Source organism: Trachymyrmex cornetzi, unplaced genomic scaffold, assembly GCF_001594075.2.
Source record: "Trachymyrmex cornetzi isolate Tcor2-1 unplaced genomic scaffold, Tcor1.1 scaffold579, whole genome shotgun sequence".
NCBI lineage: Eukaryota > Metazoa > Arthropoda > Insecta > Hymenoptera > Formicidae > Trachymyrmex > Trachymyrmex cornetzi.
The window spans coordinates 1,107,871-1,127,533 of record NW_017299892.1 but is presented as its reverse complement, the minus strand read 5'-3'; the positions used below and the strand labels follow the sequence as shown (position 1 = coordinate 1,127,533).

The window sequence follows — 19,663 nt, the reverse complement described above, 5'->3', positions numbered from 1 at the left end:
TTATCTTTTAAATCGATCCACGGTTTATTATTTATTAATTTAATATATATCTGTTCGTTGATTATACACAAGATATATGGGGACCTATAATTTAAACATCGATTTCCGAACCGTTTTTGATAAGGCAGGGTTTACTGGGGGTGCGTTCCGTTTCTCGCATGATGCACATAATGCGTCGTTTATCCTTGTTGCTCACCAAATGTTAAACAAGGACAATGGATGCATCATGCGCGATACGGAACGCACCTTGGGTAAGTATACTACTCGGTGGTTTGCGACAAAGGCATAGAGAATGGACTGCGCGATCAGCGCGATCTGTGTGTCAAAATGGTCGATAGGGATGAGAGAGAGGGATCGTGGCAGGCCATTTCTGTCTCTTTCTATTCAATGGTGTAATGGGAGAGAGAATGAGAGGGGGATTGGCCGTCTCCCACGGACTTGTCTCTCATTATTGTCGACCACATTTGATACACTACTTAGATACGGATCGCGCAGTCCATTCTCTATGTCTTTGGGTTGCCGTTACCTTTCGAGAGTGTATTATATCCGAAGAGGTTATATCCACAGAGTAGGGGAGTCAGCTAAGAATGTGTAAGCGAAAAGAAAAAAACAGAAAACGAGATGGCCATCAGCATTTATTGCTTGTTTAATTGCGCTTGCGCTGTTGATTTTCAGTGTTGGAAGGGGAGGAAGGGGGGGGGAGGGGAGAATTTCAGGAGAGCAATATGTCGATGCCGCCCCACTCAGCTTTCAAAGTTCGATGTGCGACGCAACATTAGACAAAGATAAAGATGGCCGTCCCATATTCTTTCTCTTTCCAGTGTCTAACAATTCCCACTTATAGGGGCCCCTATGGCTCTCCTACTCAATGGATATAACCTCTGGTTATATTACACTCGCGCTCAAAATTAGCACTTCTAGTTATTAACAAAACTTTTTACTTTGTTACTAGATTATAATTAATTTCGGGAATATATTTTCGGGATGATATCATTATTGTTTGAAACTTTTTAAAATCCTACGCTTTTGGATCGAAATCGAATTGTCACTTCAATATTAATCTTAATCTTTCACACGGATTGAAATTGGTGATGGCTACATCGAAAAGGAAAATGGATAGTCCAATGAATCAAGAGAATAGAATACAAATTCTTTCAGAATTGTTTTAACTCGGATATATACAGCAGTGTATATAAAACATTACAAAGTGTGAACTGTAAGTATCAAGAGATTGCATAACATGGCATAAACAGAACACTTTTTGTCTTCATAGCGTGCATGATATAATAATATATGATATAATCATACATAAAAAGCTACAAAGTGCGAAGTACAAAATAATATTGATAGAAATGTGTTACATAATAACATCACAATTAGTAAAATGAAGTTAAAAGTATTTATCAATCTATATCAAGTTTTTTAAAATTACCCTCTATACCAAATAAATCATTTGCTGTTTTGCTCTTGCCAATCCTTAATGCTTCGTTAACGCGTCTGGTTGATTCATCCAGCAGAAACCATTGGCGATTGTCTTCCAATTTCCGCACTTCAATTTCAGCTAATTTGTGCACAGAACCTGCTTTTCCGCCTATTTCATTTGGCAATGCATCCACTGGGATATATTCAGAAATGCATTCTAATGATAAGTGAAAATGTATCTAAAAGAGTTAAATAAATTCAGCAAAATTTGTCTAAATAAAATACAGCATTGAGTATAATTTTTCCATTTAAAATTATGATATTACGAATAACTAGACGCAACCATTTCTATGTTTATCGATGATGATAGAAAATTATATTTTGTATAAATCATGATTTATTTACATCTATAAAAGATATGATTACATATATTTATTATAATTATAATATATTAGAATTATTTGATTGCGCTTATATCGCGTTTGTTGCAAATGATTGAGTTTCTTAAAAACGCGGATGTTGCTGATAAGTACAGTTGAAATTAATTAATTGATTTGTGATACTTACTATGTCTATCAACTCGTTTTTCATGAAAGGCTTCACTATGTTCATACATAATTCCACGGCGGGTGTTGCGTTTAGAACATGGATTGCTTTCAGACGTATCGGCATTGCCTCTTGGAAATAGTACAGATATTTCTTCATTGCCAATGGATTCATTCGCATAACATGACCGAAAGATAATTTGCTAACGTCAACGATGAAAATGTAACCATTATTCGTACCATTCATCAACAAACCTATGTCGCATATCATTACGGAATATTTGCCGCAGTTATTAGAGTCAAAGAAGGAAGGATCGCTGTCCAGCAATGTTGAAAATACCATGCTATAACCATCCTTTGTTAATCCATTCAGAGGAAGAAAAGCCCTTTTTAAATCAAATTAATTTTAAATCAAGTTAATATAATAAGTATGTATTAATTAAAATATTAGTAAAAATATTCTAGGTATTTTCAAAAGTATATCTGTACGTTTTATAGGATTTATTTTATTTTTTACGTGAATCTTAAATTATGTATTAATGCGATTAAAATTGTAAATATTGTAAATTGGCCATTTTATATGCAAGAACAAATCATATTACTGCTATTCGTTCATTAATAGTCATAAAATTGTTTACGCGATTTTGAAGGTTTGTTGCAGTCCTTTTTCCTCAAGCGGATCCCGATTGCAAAAAATTTCTGGTAAATGCGTTCTGATCGTATAATAATTCTCGATTGTGTTTTTTGTTGGTTCCATTCGATAGTAATTGCTGTGAAGGAACAAAACGAGAAAGTTGTCCTCAATTTTTGGCAAGTGCGGTTGTTTTTTGCACCATTCTCTCAGTGATTGTATATCGGAAAGTTTCAGTTGAGGATTCTTCTTCATTTCTTCTTCTAATGTGATTCCTTTTATTATAGACATTGAAACTGGAATTTAATATGATTATCTTCTTAAGAACACTTCCTTTCCTTCACAATATGTTCTTTCCGAGAGAGTATTTACTGAGATACTTCCAAAGCTGATAAGGATATATCGAACAATCCAAAGACTTGGCAGTACTGATATGAAACCTGTCACCATTCACTAGTAATCATTTATATTGATTATATATTCTATTAAATCAGTGCCTCGAACGGTCTTAGCCGGATCTTAAGTGTTTATTTAATTCTGCGTGAATTTATATACCATGTATGTAGTCTTCTAAACAGCGCGCTAAAATGATTTTTTAGTCTTGAAATACAAATTCTACTAAACTATCGGAGTAATTCGTATCACGAGTTACATTGACTAACAATTTAATAATTTGATACTTTTATGAAGTATATAAATTCACACAGAATTAAATAAGCATTTAAGATCTAACTAAGATGTTGAAAGGCATTCTATTGGTTGTGTTCTCATATGTTCTCACGATTAAACAAAATTCAGTATTTAAATTCTAATTAGAGTAACTTTCAGAAAAGTATGTTTCCAAACAAATACAACTATAGAAACATAACTGTCAGTTAATTTCTTATTTAACAATGTAACTATTATACAATATATATATACATATATGACATTGAGTTTGTTCAGTAGAAAAAACTCGTCATCTTTAATACCACTGGTACATACATGTCTTAAATCCAGAAGAACTAAACACTTACTGATCACATGTCTTTGCTGAACATAGCCATTAAGCTAGAAACACAATAGACACAGGTAATTGGCACGGGCAACAGGGAATAACGAGCCATCCAATCAGAAATCTGGGATATAATATCGAACTTATACCTCAAAGCTCTGATTGGACGGCTCGTTATTCCCTGTTGCCTGTGCCTATTGCCTGTGTCTATTGTGTTTCCAGCTTTATAGTTAAACTGTTGAGTGGGGAAATATAATTAACGATTAGGTTATTGTTAGTTGATATAGCCACAGTAGTGTCGCTGCGTGTAGCTTAGCGCCGAGACACTACCAGTGTCTCCAGATTTGCTGGAGTATAACTTCTATACGAGCATTAAATCCATGTATCACTATTGGAAACAGAGGATTGCGGATTAGAAATAAGAATTCAACCAGTTCGGTAATTCTAACTTTAATCCGTTTCGTTCGAATTGTTTGAATTGTAGTTTTTAATACAATCTCCAATGCGTTGTAGTGTAACACAGACTTTAGACTTTGGATACTGTAAAACAGGTGTATGCGCTTCAAAGTTACTGTACTGTATGGCACAAACAACTGAAGCATAAATACTTAATTGAGGAGTAAACATAAAGGAATAAAAATGGACATGTATAAATACAATAATTATTTAAGACGCTAGACACCATCAAAGTAAAAAGGAAACAAATTTTTATTTCCATAATACTGCACGTTCATAGATTATCTATAATACTTTCATCCTTTATATACATACATTCTTTAAAATATATTTATATTCGTAAAATAAAAGGGCTCAATCAAATTAATAACAATAAACAAAATAATTTACAGGCGTCTGGACCGATCGGGTCATTTTCAATGTAAGTCGCAAATATTTACATTAAAAAACGTTATAACAGAATAAATTAATCGTTTTTAAGAAAAAACGGAACCTTAAAAGCCTGATGATATTTTTTTCAATTAGCATCTCGTTTCACGGAGGTTGAATGTAGAGTCCTTAAACTATGCCCTAAATGTAATTCTTGATGAAACTATGTAGATGAAACTGTGTTACAATCTTTTATAAAAGTAAAATATTTTTTTGAAAATTGTGGAGGTTTATGTAGAGCTCTTAAACTTCGTTCTACATTTATTGTTAACTTTGATATATAGATGGATGAATCTGTTAGTACAAATCTATTAATTATAATAAATAATGGCAATAACGGTAAAATAGTAGAATGTAATGAAAGCGTACCTTGGTGAAAATAGTCCAATTAGTAAAATAGTAATTGTAATAAATTAAAGGAGCACTGCTATCATCAAATAAAATACGTGTAAAACAGTTCAATTAATAAAATTATCGTTTGTAATAAACCAAAGAAGCACTGCTACGATCAAGAGTTGATTATCAGAAGAACGTTGTAAATAAAATGAGATTGAAGAACAAAGAAATAAGTGGGAATGTAGTGAGTAAATATGAAAAGAAAGAGGGAGAAAGAAAGAAGGGAGGATTAAAAAGCAGAAAGAGATTGTATAATGTTAAAATATGATTCATGTAATGATTCAGTTTCGTTTTGTTTGTTCCAGCCTTGTCTTCGTCTTTTTATGTGGACCATCTCCGATATTAATCTGTTATTGTAAGAAGGTTCATTATCTAAAATTTTAACATCGTCCCATTGGAAGTTATGGTTAAAATTAATACGATGGTCCATAATTACAGATGGGGAACCTGTTTGCTTTATTAATATCGGAACGATGTTCATGTAGTCTAATTCTTAACTTCCGTTTCGTTTGACCAATGTAGCTAACATCACAATCTTCACAGAAGATTACATAAGAATAGCATGAACAGAATATCGTCTTTTCCTTGATGTACCCCCCACTTCCTAATTCAGCTTCCAACCTACTGTTCCCCTCCCACCCCTCTATGTTCACTTTAGAGTCTGATGCGTGCCTCTTGGTAGTTTTATCATTATTGTCTAAACGGTCAACCAAGATAGAAGTCTGCCGATTACACAACATTTTACACAAAGACAGTTCAAAATTATACCACACACATGAGGTAACATTTTAATTTTAATTTAGAATCGTGCTTTAATTTACTACTATCATAATTACATTTTATAATTGGCATATAGTTTTTGGTGTTACCGTCTTTTGAAATTTAATAATGGTTTATATTATTGTATCACGTACGTTTCAATCTCGCTTTGAACTCTCTGTTCACTTCTTAATATTCTGATTCATATCATTTTATATAAAATTACATTGTAACTACATACAAGAATTGCAATCTCTCGACTGAATTCCAATATTTTTAACCTTTCGACAGAATCCTATTACATTTCTTTAATGGTACCCAGCATGGATTTACACCGCCGAAGATACATCATCGTGCGAAAGGATTGCGTTTGACAAGAAAATTGATGTACTATTGATAGGATGGACATTAAAACACATTTTCCGTTAGATATATATCTTTTTAATTTCTTTTGTGACACTGAAGATGACCTGATGTAAAAAGGTCGAAACGTATGTTCATTTTTTAATATTAATAAATGTCAACTTTATCATTTTTATTTTTACTTTTGTAAATACACATGTAAGCATTAACAACTGACTTGGCTAATTAGCCTTGTAATTTATTTGAATAAACAGAAAACTTTTTATCTTCATAGATGTGTATGATTTCAATTATAATTATATATAAAACACTACAAAGTGCGAAGAACAAAATAATATTAATAGAGATCACATAATAACATCACAATTAGTAAAATGAAGTTATAAGTATTTATTAATCTATATCAAGTTTTTTAAAATTACCCTCTATACTATACAAATCATTTGCTCTTTTGCTCTTGTCGATTCTTAATGCTTCGTTAACGCGTCTGGTTGATTCATCCAGCAGAAACCACTGGCGATTGTCTTCCAATTTCTGCACTTCAATTTCAGCTAGTTTGTGCACAGAACCTGCTTTTCCACCTATTTCGTTTGGCAACGCATCCACTGGGATATATTCAGAAATGCTCTCTAATGAATGAAAACGTATCTAGAAGAGTTAAATAAAGTCAGAGAAACTTGTCTAAATAAAATACAGCATTGAGTATAATTTTTCCATTTAAAATTATGATATTACGAATAACTAGACGCAACAATTTCTATGTTTATCGATGATGATAGAAAATTATATTTTGTATAAGTCATGATTTATTTACATCTCTAAAAGTGTATGATTACATATATTTATTATAATTATAATATATTAGAATTATTTGATTGCGTTTATATTGCGTTTGTTGCAAATGATTGAGTTTCTTAAAAACGCGGATGTTGCTGATAAGTATACAGTTGAAATTAATTAATTGATTTGTGATACTTACTATGTCTATCAACTCGTTTTTCATGAAAGGCTTCGCTATATTTATACATAATTCCATGGCGGGTGTTGCGTTTAGAATATGGATTGCCTTTAGACGTATCGGTATTGCCTCTTGGAAATAGTACAGACATTTCTTCATTGCCAATGGATTCATTCGCATAACATGACCAAAAGATAATTTGCTAACATCAACGATGAAAATGTAACCATCATTCGTACCATTCGTCAGTAAATGTATGTCGCATAACATCATGGAATATTTGCCGCAGTTATTAGAGTCAAAGAAGGAAGGATCGCTGTCCAGCAATGTTGAAAATACCATGCTATAACCATCCTTTGTTAATCCATTCAGAGGAAGAAAAGCCCTTTTTAAATCAAATTAATTTTAAATCAAGTTAATATAATAAGTATGTATTAATTAAAATATTAGTAAAAATATTCTAGGTATTTTCAAAAGTATATCTGTACGTCTTATAGGATTTATTTTATTTTTTACGTGAATCTTAAATTATGTATTAATGTGATTAAAATTGTAAATATTAATTGGCCATTTTATATGTACGAACAAATCATATTACTGCTATTCGATCATTAATATTCATAAAATTGTTTACACGACTTTGAAGATTTGTTGCAGTCCCTTTTCCTCAAGCGGATTCCGATTGCAAAAAATTTCTGGTAAATGCGTCCTGGTTGTATAATAACTCTCGATTGTGTTTTTCGTTGGTTCCATTTGATAGCAATTTCTGTGAAGGAACAAAGCGAGAAAGTTGTCCTCAATTTTTGGCAAGTGCGGTTGTTTCTTGCACCATTCTCTCAGTGATTGTATATCGGAAAGTTTCAGTTGAGGATTCTTCTTCATTTCTTCTTCTAATGTGATTCCTTTTATTATAGACATTGAAACTGGAATTTAATATGATTATCTTCTTAAGAACACTTCTTCATAATCTTCTTTCCGAGAACGTTTTTACTAAGATATTTTCAAAGCTAATAAGGATATACCGAACAATCCAAAGATTTGGCAAGAAGTAATATGGAAACCAGTCACGATTCACTTGCAATAATTTATATTGATTATAAATTCTATTAAATCAGTCTGGAACGGTCTTAGCCGAATCTAAATGCTTATTTAATTCTGTATGAATTTATATACTACGTATGTAGTCTTCTAAACAGCGCGCAGAAATAATTTTTTAGTCTTGAAATGCAAACTCTACTAAACTATCACAGTAATATCACGAGTTACAATGACTAACAATTTAATAATTTGATACCTTTATGAAGTATATAAATTTACACACAATTAAATAAGCACTTAAGATCTAGCTAAGATGTTAAAAGGCATTCTATTGGTTGTGTTTTGATATGTTCTCACGATTAAACAAAATTTAATATTTAAATTCTACCCAGTAAACAAGAAACGTTTCAAAACATTTCAATAACATTGCAGCAATGTTGTAACGTTACTGACACGTTTCAAAACGTTACTAAAACGTTTTTTGTTTAGTGGGTAATTAGAGTGACTTATAGAAAAGTATCTTTTCCAACAAATACAATTATAGAAACATAACCGTCAGTTAATTTCTTATTTAACAATGTAACTATTACGCAATATATATATACATATACATATATGACATTGAGTTCGTTCAGCAGAAAAAGCTCGTCTATAATATCACTGGTTCCTACACGTCTTAGATCCAGAAGAACTGAACACTTACTGATCATTTGTCTTTGCTGAACGTAGCCATTATAGTTAAACTGTTGTGTGGGGAAATATAATTAACGATTATACCTTCACTCTTTATATACATTTATTCTTTAAAATATATTTATATCATATTAATAAAATAAAAGGGGGCAATCAAATTAATAACAATATACAAAATAATTTACAGACATTTCGACCGATCGAGTCATTTTCAATGTAAGTCGCAGATATTTACATTAAAAAACGTTATAACAGAATAAATTAATCGTTTTTAAGAAAAAAACGGAATCTTAAAAGCGTGATGATATTTTTTGCAATTAGCATCTCGTTGCTTGGAGGTTGAATGTAGAGTTCTTAAACTATGCTCTAAATGTAATTCTTGATGAAACTATGTAGATGAAACTGTGTTACAATCTTTTATAAAAGTAAAATACATTTTTGAAAATTGTGGAGGTTTATGTAGAACTCTTAAACCTCGTTCTACATTTGTTAATCTTGATATATAGATGGATGAATCTGTTATACAAATCTATTAATTACAATAAATAATGGCAATAACGATAAAATAGTAGAATGTAATGAAAGCGTACCTTGGTGAAAATAGTCCAATTAATAAAATAATAATTGTAATAAATTAAAAAAAACACTGCTATCATCAAATAAAAATATATGTAAAACAGGTCAATTAATAAAATTATTATTTGTAATAAACCAAAGAAGCACTGTTATGATCAAGAGGTGATTGTCAGAAGAACGTTGTAAATAAAATGAGACTGAAGAACAAAAAAAATAAGGGACTGTAGGGAGTAAATATGAAAAGGAAGAGAAAAGAAAAAAGAAGGGAGGATTAAAAAAGGAGGAAGAGATTGTATAATGTCAAAATATGATTCCAGTAATGAGAGATTCAGTGTTGTTCTGTTTGTTCGAGTCTTATCTTTGTCTTTTTATGCGGACCATCTCCGATATTAATCTGTTATTGTAAGAAGGTTTATTATCCGAAATTTTATATCGTCCCATTTAAAATTATGGTTAAAATTAATACGGTGGTCTATAATTACAGATGAGGAACATGTTTTTTATTAATATCGGAACGATGTTTATATAGTCTAGTTTTTAACTTTCATTTCATTTGACCATTGTAGCTAGCATCACAATCTTCACAGAAGATTACATAAGAATAGCATAAACAGAATATCCCCCCATTTCCTAATTCAGCTTCCCAACTACTGTCCCCCCCATCCCCCTCTATGTTCACTTTAAAGTCTGGTGCATGTCTCTTGGTAGTTTTATCATTATTGTCTAAACGATCAACTAAGACAAAAATCCGTCGATTACACAGCACTTTTCACGAAGGCAGTTAGAGATTATATCTCACACGTGAAGTAACATTTTAATTTTAATTTAGAATCGTGCTTTAATTTACTACTGTCATAATTACATTTTATAATTGGCATATAGTTTTTGGTGTTACCGTCTTTTGAAATTTAATAATGGTTTATATTATTGTATCACATACGTTTCAATCTCGCTTTGAACTCTCTGTTCATTTCTTAATATTCTGTTTCATATCATTTTATATAAAATTACATTGTAACTACATACAAGAATTGTAATCTCTCGACTGAATTCCAATATATTTTAACCTTTCGACAGAATCCCATTACATTTCTTTAATGGTACCCAGCATGGATTTACACCGCCGAAGATACATCATCGTGCGAAAGCATTGCGTTTGACAAGAAAATTGATGTACTATTGATAGGGTGGACATTAAACACATTTTCCGTTAAATATATATCTTTTTAATTTCTTTTGTGACACTGAAGATGACCTGATGTAAAAAGGTCGAAACGTATGTTCATTTTTTAATATTAATAAATGTCAACTTCATCATTTTTATTTTTACTTTTGTAAATACACATGTAAGCATTAACAACTGGCTTGGCTCATTAGCCTTGTTATTAGAATTTATTTGAATAAACAGGAAACTTATTTATCAATCTATATCAAGTTTTTTAAAATTACCCTCTATACCAAATAAATCATTTGCTGTTTTGCTCTTGCTGATTCTTAATGCTTCGTTAACGCGTCTGGTTGATTCATCCAGCAGAAACCACTGGCGATTGTCTTCCAATTTCCGCACTCCAATTTCAGCTAATTTGTTCACAGAACCTGCTTTTCCACCTATTTCATTTGGCAATGCATCCACTGGGATATATTCAGAAATGCTTTCTAATGATAAGTGAAAATGTATCTAAAAGAGTTAAATAAATTCAGCAAAATTTGTCTAAATAGAATACAGGATTGAGTATAATTTTTACATTTAAAATTATGATATTACGGATAACTAGACACAAAAATTTCTATGTTTATCGATGATGATAGAAAATTATATTTTGTATAAGTCATGATTTATTTACATCTATAAAAGATTATGATTACATATATTTATTATAATTATAATATATTAGAATTATTTGATTGCGCTTATATCGCGTTTGTTGCAAATGATTGAGTTTCTTAAAAACGCGGATGTTGCTGATAAGTACAGTTGAAATTAATTAATTGATTTGTGATACTTACTATGTCTATCAACTCGTTTTTCATGAAAGGCTTCGCTATGTTCATACATAATTCCATGGCGGGTGTTGCGTTTAGAATATGGATTGCCTTTAGACGTATCGGCATTGCCTCTTGGAAATAGTACAGAAATTTCTTCATTGCCAATGGATTAATTCGCATAACATGACCGAAAGATAATTTGCTAACGTCAACGATGAAAATGTAACCATCATTCGTACCATTCGTCAGTAAATGTATGTCGCATAACATCATGAAATATTTGCAGCCGTTATTATAGTCAAAGAAGGAAGGATTGCTGTCCAGCAATGTTGAAAATATCATGCTATAACCATCCTTTGTTAATCCATTCAGAGAAATAGCAGCCCTTTTTAAATCAAATTAATTTTGAATCAAGTTAATATAATAAGTTTGTATTAAAATATTGGTGAAAATATTCTAGGTATTTTCAAAAGTATATCTGTACGTCTTATAGCATTTATTTTTTCTGCATGAATTTTAAATTATGTATTAATGTGATTAAAATTGTAAATATTAATTGGCCATTTTATATGTACGAACAAATCATATTACTGCTATTCGATTATTAATATTCATAAAATTGTTTACGCGACTTTGAAGGTTTGTTGCAGTCCCTTTTCCTGAAGCGGATCCCGATTGCAAAAAATTTCTGGTAAATGCGTCCTGATCGTATAATAATTCTCGATTGTGTTTTTCGTTGGTTCCATTTGATAGTAATTGTTGTGAAGGAACAAAGCGAGAAAGTTGTCCTCAATTTTTGGCAAGTGCGATTGTTTCTTGCACCATTCTCTCAGTGATTGTGTATCGGAAAGTTTCAGTTGAGGATTCTTCTTCATTTCTTCTTCTAATGTGATTCCTTTTATTATAGACATTGAAACTCGAATTTAATACGATTATCTTCTTAAGAACACTTCTTCACAATCTTCTTTCCACCTATTTCAAGAGAGAGTTTTTGCTAAGATATTTTCAAAGCTAATAAGGATATACCGAACAATCCAAAGATTTAGCAAGAAATAATACGGTGAAACCAGTCACCATTCATTAGTAATATATAATTTATATTGATTGTAACTTCTAATAGAATCAATACCTCGAACAGTTTTAGCCGGATTTTAAATGCTTATTTAATTGTGAATTTATACTATATATTGCGTATCCTTTAAACAACGCGCTGAAATGACATTTCGGTCTTGAAACGCAAACTCTACTAAACCATCTGCGACGGTCTATGACGTGATCGGACGTGTTATTGCTTCATCATTTTTGGAAAGTGTGACTGGTTTTAAACGCACGATTGAGTTTATGTTATTCTTTTAGGCTGAGTTTCGTTTCACACATGATGCATCGTTTGTCCTTGTTATTCACCGAATGAAACAAGGATAAATGATGTATTATATACATCATGCGTATTCTGCATATTGCAACATGCGTATTTTCGTATTCTGCATATTGTTTTTTGTTACTCACCGCATAAGCGGCATTTTCGATTCTGGCCATATCGACTCTGTGTTAAAGTCGGGGCCATTCTCACGCGAAGAAGTCTACTAAACTATTGCAGTAATATCACGAGTTAAATTGACTAGCAATTTAAGAATTTGATTTTACGTAGCATATAAATTCACACAGAATTAGGTAAGCACTGAAGATCCAGCTACGATATGTCAGTTAATTTTCTATTCAACAATTTAATTATTACACAATATATATACCTACGTATATAATATTGAGTGCGATCAGCAGAAAAAATTCATCAGTGGATTCTTTAATACGACTAGTTCCTATCAGTTTTAGATCTTGCGGAGAATTGAGCACTAACTGAACATTTGTCTTTGCTGAACGCAACTATTATAGTTAACTGTTATATAAGAAAATATGATTAAGTCCGCAAACACAACAGAGTAGTAAGCCTTAAGCCTTAAGAAATTGATCAATCACAGTTGAATGTGAGAGTAATCGACTACGATTACTCAATTCCTTAAGGCTTGAAGTTTACTACTCTATTGTGTTTGCGGGGTAACGGTTATGTTTTGTTAATTTGCATTTCTTGAAGTGTAACTTGTATTAAATCCATGTTACATTACGCATTGGAGGCTGAGGATTGCGAATTAGAGATAAGAATTCGATCAGTTCGATAATTTTAATTTTTATCCGTTTTCGTTGTAATTATTTAAATTATAATTTTTAATTCCTAATTCTCGATCTCCAATGCGTAGTGTGACACAGACTTTAGACTTTAGATCGTAAAACAGGAGTATGCGTTTCAAGGTTATGATATCGTTCCTCTCTGACACAAACAACTGAAGAACTTAATTGTAGAGTAAACGTAAGGGAATGAACATGTATATGTATACATACAATAATTATTTAAGACGCTAGGTTCCATTAAATTAAAAAGAAAAATCAATATAATCAAAAAGAAAACAAATTTGTATCATTCTATCTTTATCGTCCATTAGACGTAAGACAAGGATAATATTACACAAATGGCGCTGATAGCGCGCCTCGAATATACCCAAAGTCGATGAAGATATAGCTAAAAAACAGGTTTTACTTATTAATATTTCACATATTGATTGCAAAATATTATTCAAATGTGACCTTTTACCATGTTACATTCTATAGTTATGTGTGAGAAATTAGTAAACACGTACAAAATATTACGCAGCGTCACAAAGTTTATTATGAAATGCATTAATGAGAAAAACATGAAAGTACGCATCATATTTAAACATTCATGCATTTGACGTGTTGCATTAAGCATAATCTTGAGAATTCACAAGAGAATTCGCAATAAATATATTATAGGAAAAATAATTCGAATTATCTTACATATATTTACTTAAAGATCTTATTAAATTGTTTATAATTAATTTTACGACTTGACAATATTAATGCAAAAGGTTGGGTAAGGAAATGCGTATTCAAATTAAAGAACAAAAAACATTTGATTTTGTAAAAAATTTATTGATCTTACATTCAATATTCGAGGTAGGCAAACACTATTTGGTGCGCGTAAACAACAAATTGCAGACGATTACAACACATGAATTTAACAAATTATCATTAAAGGTAAAACAGTTCTATGAAGTTTAACAGTTATGATATTAGCAAACTCTTCAATGGAATTTAGTATTTATCTTATAGTTATTTAGTTTTTATTTTTATTAAATTAATAATATAACAAATAAAATTGAATGAAATTAAAAACCTTAACTGTACTATGAACTTGAACATCACACTTTCATCATGTATCTTAATATTTGTATTTGAAATTCATTTTTACTAAATATCGTACCTTTACCTGAGCAACATCGTATACGATGTATTCATTGTATAATAATGCCGAAGTGTTATTAAGTTTAGCAGATATTCCCTTTCCATAAGGTACTTCAACGCCGTCCTTGGTCTTGTGGACAGTTTGCGGATCGGGTTGCGTCTGGCCACGACCCAATGTCGAATGTTTTCCTTTCGGTAGCTTCTCGATGTAGTCCGCTTGGTATTTCTCGTACATATTACCCAAAGCAACTTCGCAAAGCAGCAACAAACCAGTTGGATTCTGGCTGTGTGTGCAACAATAATTTGCAGACTTCGACACCATATCGGCGAAATATATACCCTTGCCGAACATGTAACCAGTAACGGGCGCTTCTGGCGGTGCAATACGTAAACCTTGAGACAGTATTCCTGCGTAATTCGTAGTTCTGGATCCGTGCCAGAGCAACTTTCTGTTGGGCAACTTCTTGAAAGGCTTGAACCTCTGTTCTTCTCCTTGTCTCTTAATAATAAACACTTCCTTGATTTCGAGTTCGTACTGCTTATGAGTATCCGCATGAGTATTCTTGACGTACTTCTCGATCATCTTGAACTCTTCGCTCGTCTTATCCATCACTTCGATGTCCGTCTTCAACTGCTTATAATGACTGTCGAGTGGATTCTCCTTCTCGTTAGTCTTATCACATAAAAGATTGTATGCGACCTCCATCTCAAGCAGTGCATCCAGCATATCGCACTTGATCTTGATTTCTTCCAATGATCCAAGAACTTTTGGCCCGGAAATTCCAAAATTGTGTGGTATCAGTGTATAGAATCTGTTGGAAGCATCGACCAATGTAGCGCGATCTACGTCATCAGTCGTTATCTTTAACACCTCTTGCAACTCCGTTAAAACGGCATAAGCTTTTTCAATTTGTTTCTTAGACAATTTTCCGAGCGGCATCTTATCCAGGTCTATTTCGAACTCCAGCATAACTTTTTTCATCTCATCTACGTCAAAAATAAGACGTATCAGGTCCTGAATTGGTTTCTGCAAATTGCTCTTAATATCTGAATCTAGGGAAACAACTTCCTGATCCCCATGATCTATATCAATCGGATACATCAAATTCGGTACTTTGACAAAATGTTCTCTATTCTTCCACCGATTACCCGTCTTCTCCTCATACAACGATTCAAACTGTTCTATACACTCTTCCAAAGACATTCCATCCAATTTGTTACCGCCAATTGTAGTACCAATCCGGCCCCAACTTCTAAACAAGTGATATCTTTCATGCTTGTCATGTTTCAAAATTTGCAGCTTATAATAACTGTTTTTCTTTGATTGTATGTTCGTTAGACCTAATGTGACGGTGTATTTATCTTTGCCTTTTTGATAAATATGCGCAACATCTTCTAAACCGCTATCGGGATCGACAGCTCCACCGCCTTTTACCTTTACCTTCATTTTACCAGAACCCGACTTCTCAAATTTACTCTTACTCTTAGAAGCAGATTTTGTGATAACATTAGAAAGTCTAGCATTAATATCGCCACCCCAGCTAGAAATAGTTTTCTTTTTTAGCAGCATGATGGGAGAATCTGTGTACTCTTTTGCTTCTTCTATAAAATCTTCCGTTATTACTTGAATGTCGTGTGATTTAACATCTTCCATTCTTTTATTCATTTTGTCTACTTCATTTTGATTCGAAATTACAGCAGCCAAATCTTGATGGATTTTTGTTACAACAGTACCACCCAATAATAAAATTTCCCTTTTCAATTCCTCTTTATCCTTCTGTGTACGACCTAATATAACAAACTGCATGTTCTTTAAAGGGCGTGGTTTTCCTTGTATTTTCGGTCCATCTGCTTCATCTTCCTCTTTTTTAATAATACCCGACGAAGACGGCATTGTTATTTTAAATATTCGTTTTCTTATCTTAGATTTGTATGATCTATAAACAAATTATGATTATTAATAATTTATCTCCATATCGCAATTATTGAAATATCGAAATAAAGAAGTGCATAGAATTAATTTATTTAAGTTCCATATCGTCTGATGAGAGAGAACGTACTTAATTGGAAATGCCTCCATATCAATTGGTATTTCGCATAGTTTCCTTTTTGGATCTTGTGTAACATACTCGCATTTACTCCATTCTGTTGCATTGCCAGTGCATTTATAACCCAAACCAGAATTGTATATGAACTGTCCATTACATTTTGGACAGGGTTGTAGAGCTCCAAAATATAGCATATCAGTTAAGAGACTTATGATCTATAAATAAAATCCGATTAGTGGTATAATAAACCACTAGTGATATAACTTGCTTAAAAGCCACATAATAGATTTAAAATTAAAAATATTTATTAAGTGTATAATTCAAATATATATTATACAGCACTTACATTTGATGTACCACTTGGAATCCCTTGATCATTTTCTTCTAATAATTCAATCATTTCTTTCTTTCCAAGACGTGATATTTTATCTTTTATAGCATATAGCTCATCATTTTGTTTTTTTATCAACTTTGCTTCCTCTGCATCTTCTGGTTCATCCTTAACTTTTTTAGGAGGTGGTGGCATATCGCCTTGATTCATTTTAGGCAATGAAGCTTTGAGTTTTGCCTGATCTTCTTTTGAGAGTTGTTTGGCACCCGGAAGCTCATCTCCTCTCCCATAATATCCCATATCCGCTCTTAGTTTCACGAAACATTCCACATGAAGCCATCTGTCCAAACCACCAAACTTCCTAGCGTCTTCACTCTCATAATCTTTCTTTGCTATTCTTGTTTCACCTTTTATTATCTTTTCTTGGCATCCTATACAAGTGGATCTGCTAGACTTAGCATATTCCACTCTAAAATCTCCAGAAGCACCACCTTTTGTTCTTTTCCTTCCTTTTGATACAGAAGGTGCATTGCGACATTCTTCTACAAGTCAAAATATAACAAATAGCTATGATCAAACAATTTAATTAAAATTATAGTTTCTGCTTGGATCATACACCAACCGATTTTCTTTTGAATTGCATCTTGATCTTGGTTGCGAATCTGATCGAAACAAGCTATGTCATTAGTGGAACTTGGTCTTTGTTTTGAGAAGAAGCATTTGAAGTGATACCATCTAGGGATCTTTCCATCATGAACCGGACTCTAAAAATATTATGTTTATATAAGATTTATTTTTTAGACACATTGTTTCAGAAGTATAGATTAAGTCAGAAAATTTCTTAGTATAAAATATGATTAACTATATTTATTTTATTTGTTGTCAAAAATGAATACAAAGTAATAACGAATGCATCAATGTTACATTGTAAGAAAAGAAATACATTTGTTTTTAGTTTTTCAAATAACATAGCAAAAAAATATTTTTTATAACCTGAGTCGAATAAGAAAACATTGCAGAGAGAAAGCAACTGTACATAAATAATTGAATAATTCAACAAGAATTGTGATAGTAGCATCACATATGTGACACAATTATCCAAATTAACATCAGGTGCTTTATTTATCATTACTCAAGATCGATAGTTCAATGATAATGCATGCATTTGCATCTTTACGAAATGCTCGTTATTAATTGCGAGGATATTGAGCATAATGAGGCGCAATATATTTGCGCGGTTTCTTTGTCGTAAAATTCAACATATACCTGAACAACGGCGGCGAGTCTTAGACTCGTCTTCATAATTGATTGCTTGCATAATTGACACTTCGAGCGATCGCTTTTCGCGTACTCTACCATATACGGCAAATCGTCATCCATCTCGCCGAATATCTGCTAATATCTGTCACCTCAAACGGTCGCAAAAACAGAACAGCGGAAAATGCGGGAAATTGCAGGAAACGACCGAACGACGAGACAATGCCGGTGGTTGACATGTGGCGCTGACACCGGTCACGTTCGGCATTTAGGCAACGATACATTTCGAACATATGGCGCCTCGACACTTCCGGAATCCGGCGTTACTCGATGTTTCTAGTCGATTTTATCAGCTATGCCATATCTACATATTCATGCACTATGATTGTCAATTAAAAATATAAAACTTGTGTGTATTTTTCATCAAAGAATTTTAATCTTATCTAAACTGCTATTTGTATCCAATCTCGTTTACGTTTAATTTTTCGTCCATGTCAACTGGGTACAAAGAGTTTATTAATTAATTAAATCATGACGCATGAAAGTTTAAAAATTTTTTTATTTTATAATTAATTTATTTAAAAAAATGTTAAATCTTTTTAAGAAGTGTTTTAAAATTTAATTTAAATTAAGAATCTAATTAGAGGCCTTAATTAAATAAATTAATTTAGATTAAAAATTTTATTTAAAATATTTATAAAAATTAAAAATTAAAATATATTATAATTTATATAATTTAATAGAGGAAGGAAAACATGCGCATACAATATATATATATATATGAATAAAATCAAATTTACGTTTTTTACTGTAATTAAAAAATAGAATATAAAAATTAGATAATATCAAAAAATTAATGAGTGCGCCTTGGTATCTTAATATTTCTGAAAAATAATGAAAAATGATATATTTGCAATATAAACAAGACACAAAAAAAAATGCCTCCTGTGAGGTTTGAACTCACGACCCCTGGTTTACGAGACCAGTGCTCTACCACTGAGCTAAAGAGGCTTCGGATTACTCCTCTCTTAGAAAGTTATAAACCTTTTCTTCATGAGCTAACATAAATTACAATAAAAATAATTTTGGAAATAATAATGCGATCTAAAACTGCGAAACTACATTAAAAAAATTTTACCGACACATTTGTTTGCATATGTTTGTCGATGATGGCTGCTTCAAAAACAATTTGTATTATTGTTTTATTTTTTGCTTCTCTTTTCTTTCTTTCTTTCTTTATATATTAAAACTAAATTAGCATTGTAATGAAAGATTAGCAATAATTGAATTATAAAAGAATACGTTTCTTAAAATTATTATAAGTACGTATGATGTAGAGATAAAAATGAAAGGATTTACATTCTTAAAGCAAAATCGAAATGTAAAAGTTGATTTTGAAAAAAAACAAAAAGAAGATAATATTTCTTCCAATAAATTTGATGGATCTGGGCTCCTTTAGATTCTCC

General features: G+C 31.8%; 4 protein-coding genes and 1 non-coding gene across 5 annotated transcripts; all 5 read right to left on the bottom strand.

Annotated features, from left to right (window-relative positions):
- Positions 1-1,403: 1,403 nt before the first annotated feature.
- On the bottom strand, positions 1,404-3,603 carry LOC108766367 (alpha-tocopherol transfer protein-like). Its single transcript, XM_018515626.1, has 4 exons — positions 3,583-3,603; positions 2,606-3,051; positions 1,990-2,353; positions 1,404-1,661 (listed from the first exon to the last, which is right to left on the bottom strand). The coding sequence occupies exons 2-4, from the start codon at positions 2,887-2,889 to the stop codon at positions 1,404-1,406; spliced, it is 906 nt and encodes a 301-aa protein (XP_018371128.1). The 5' UTR covers positions 2,890-3,051; positions 3,583-3,603.
- A 2,785-nt stretch (positions 3,604-6,388) lies between these two features.
- LOC108766369 (alpha-tocopherol transfer protein-like) lies at positions 6,389-7,875 on the bottom strand. Its single transcript, XM_018515627.1, has 3 exons — positions 7,588-7,875; positions 6,975-7,338; positions 6,389-6,643 (listed from the first exon to the last, which is right to left on the bottom strand). The coding sequence occupies exons 1-3, from the start codon at positions 7,869-7,871 to the stop codon at positions 6,389-6,391; spliced, it is 903 nt and encodes a 300-aa protein (XP_018371129.1). The 5' UTR covers positions 7,872-7,875.
- Positions 7,876-10,680: 2,805 nt separating this feature from the next.
- LOC108766366 (alpha-tocopherol transfer protein-like) lies at positions 10,681-12,188 on the bottom strand. The gene is made up of 3 exons (XM_018515625.1): positions 11,874-12,188; positions 11,268-11,631; positions 10,681-10,938 (listed from the first exon to the last, which is right to left on the bottom strand). Exons 1-3 carry the CDS (start codon positions 12,155-12,157, stop codon positions 10,681-10,683), a joined length of 906 nt encoding a protein of 301 aa, XP_018371127.1. The 5' UTR covers positions 12,158-12,188.
- Positions 12,189-14,538: 2,350 nt separating this feature from the next.
- Positions 14,539-18,422, bottom strand: Parp1 (Poly-(ADP-ribose) polymerase). The gene is made up of 5 exons (XM_018515399.1): positions 18,207-18,422; positions 17,563-17,704; positions 16,956-17,482; positions 16,622-16,824; positions 14,539-16,498 (listed from the first exon to the last, which is right to left on the bottom strand). Exons 1-5 carry the CDS (start codon positions 18,318-18,320, stop codon positions 14,539-14,541), a joined length of 2,946 nt encoding a protein of 981 aa, XP_018370901.1. The 5' UTR covers positions 18,321-18,422.
- Positions 18,423-19,136: 714 nt separating this feature from the next.
- Positions 19,137-19,208, bottom strand: TRNAT-CGU (transfer RNA threonine (anticodon CGU)). Its single transcript has one exon. It is a non-coding gene; the product is annotated as a tRNA-Thr (tRNA).
- Positions 19,209-19,663: the final 455 nt, after the last annotated feature.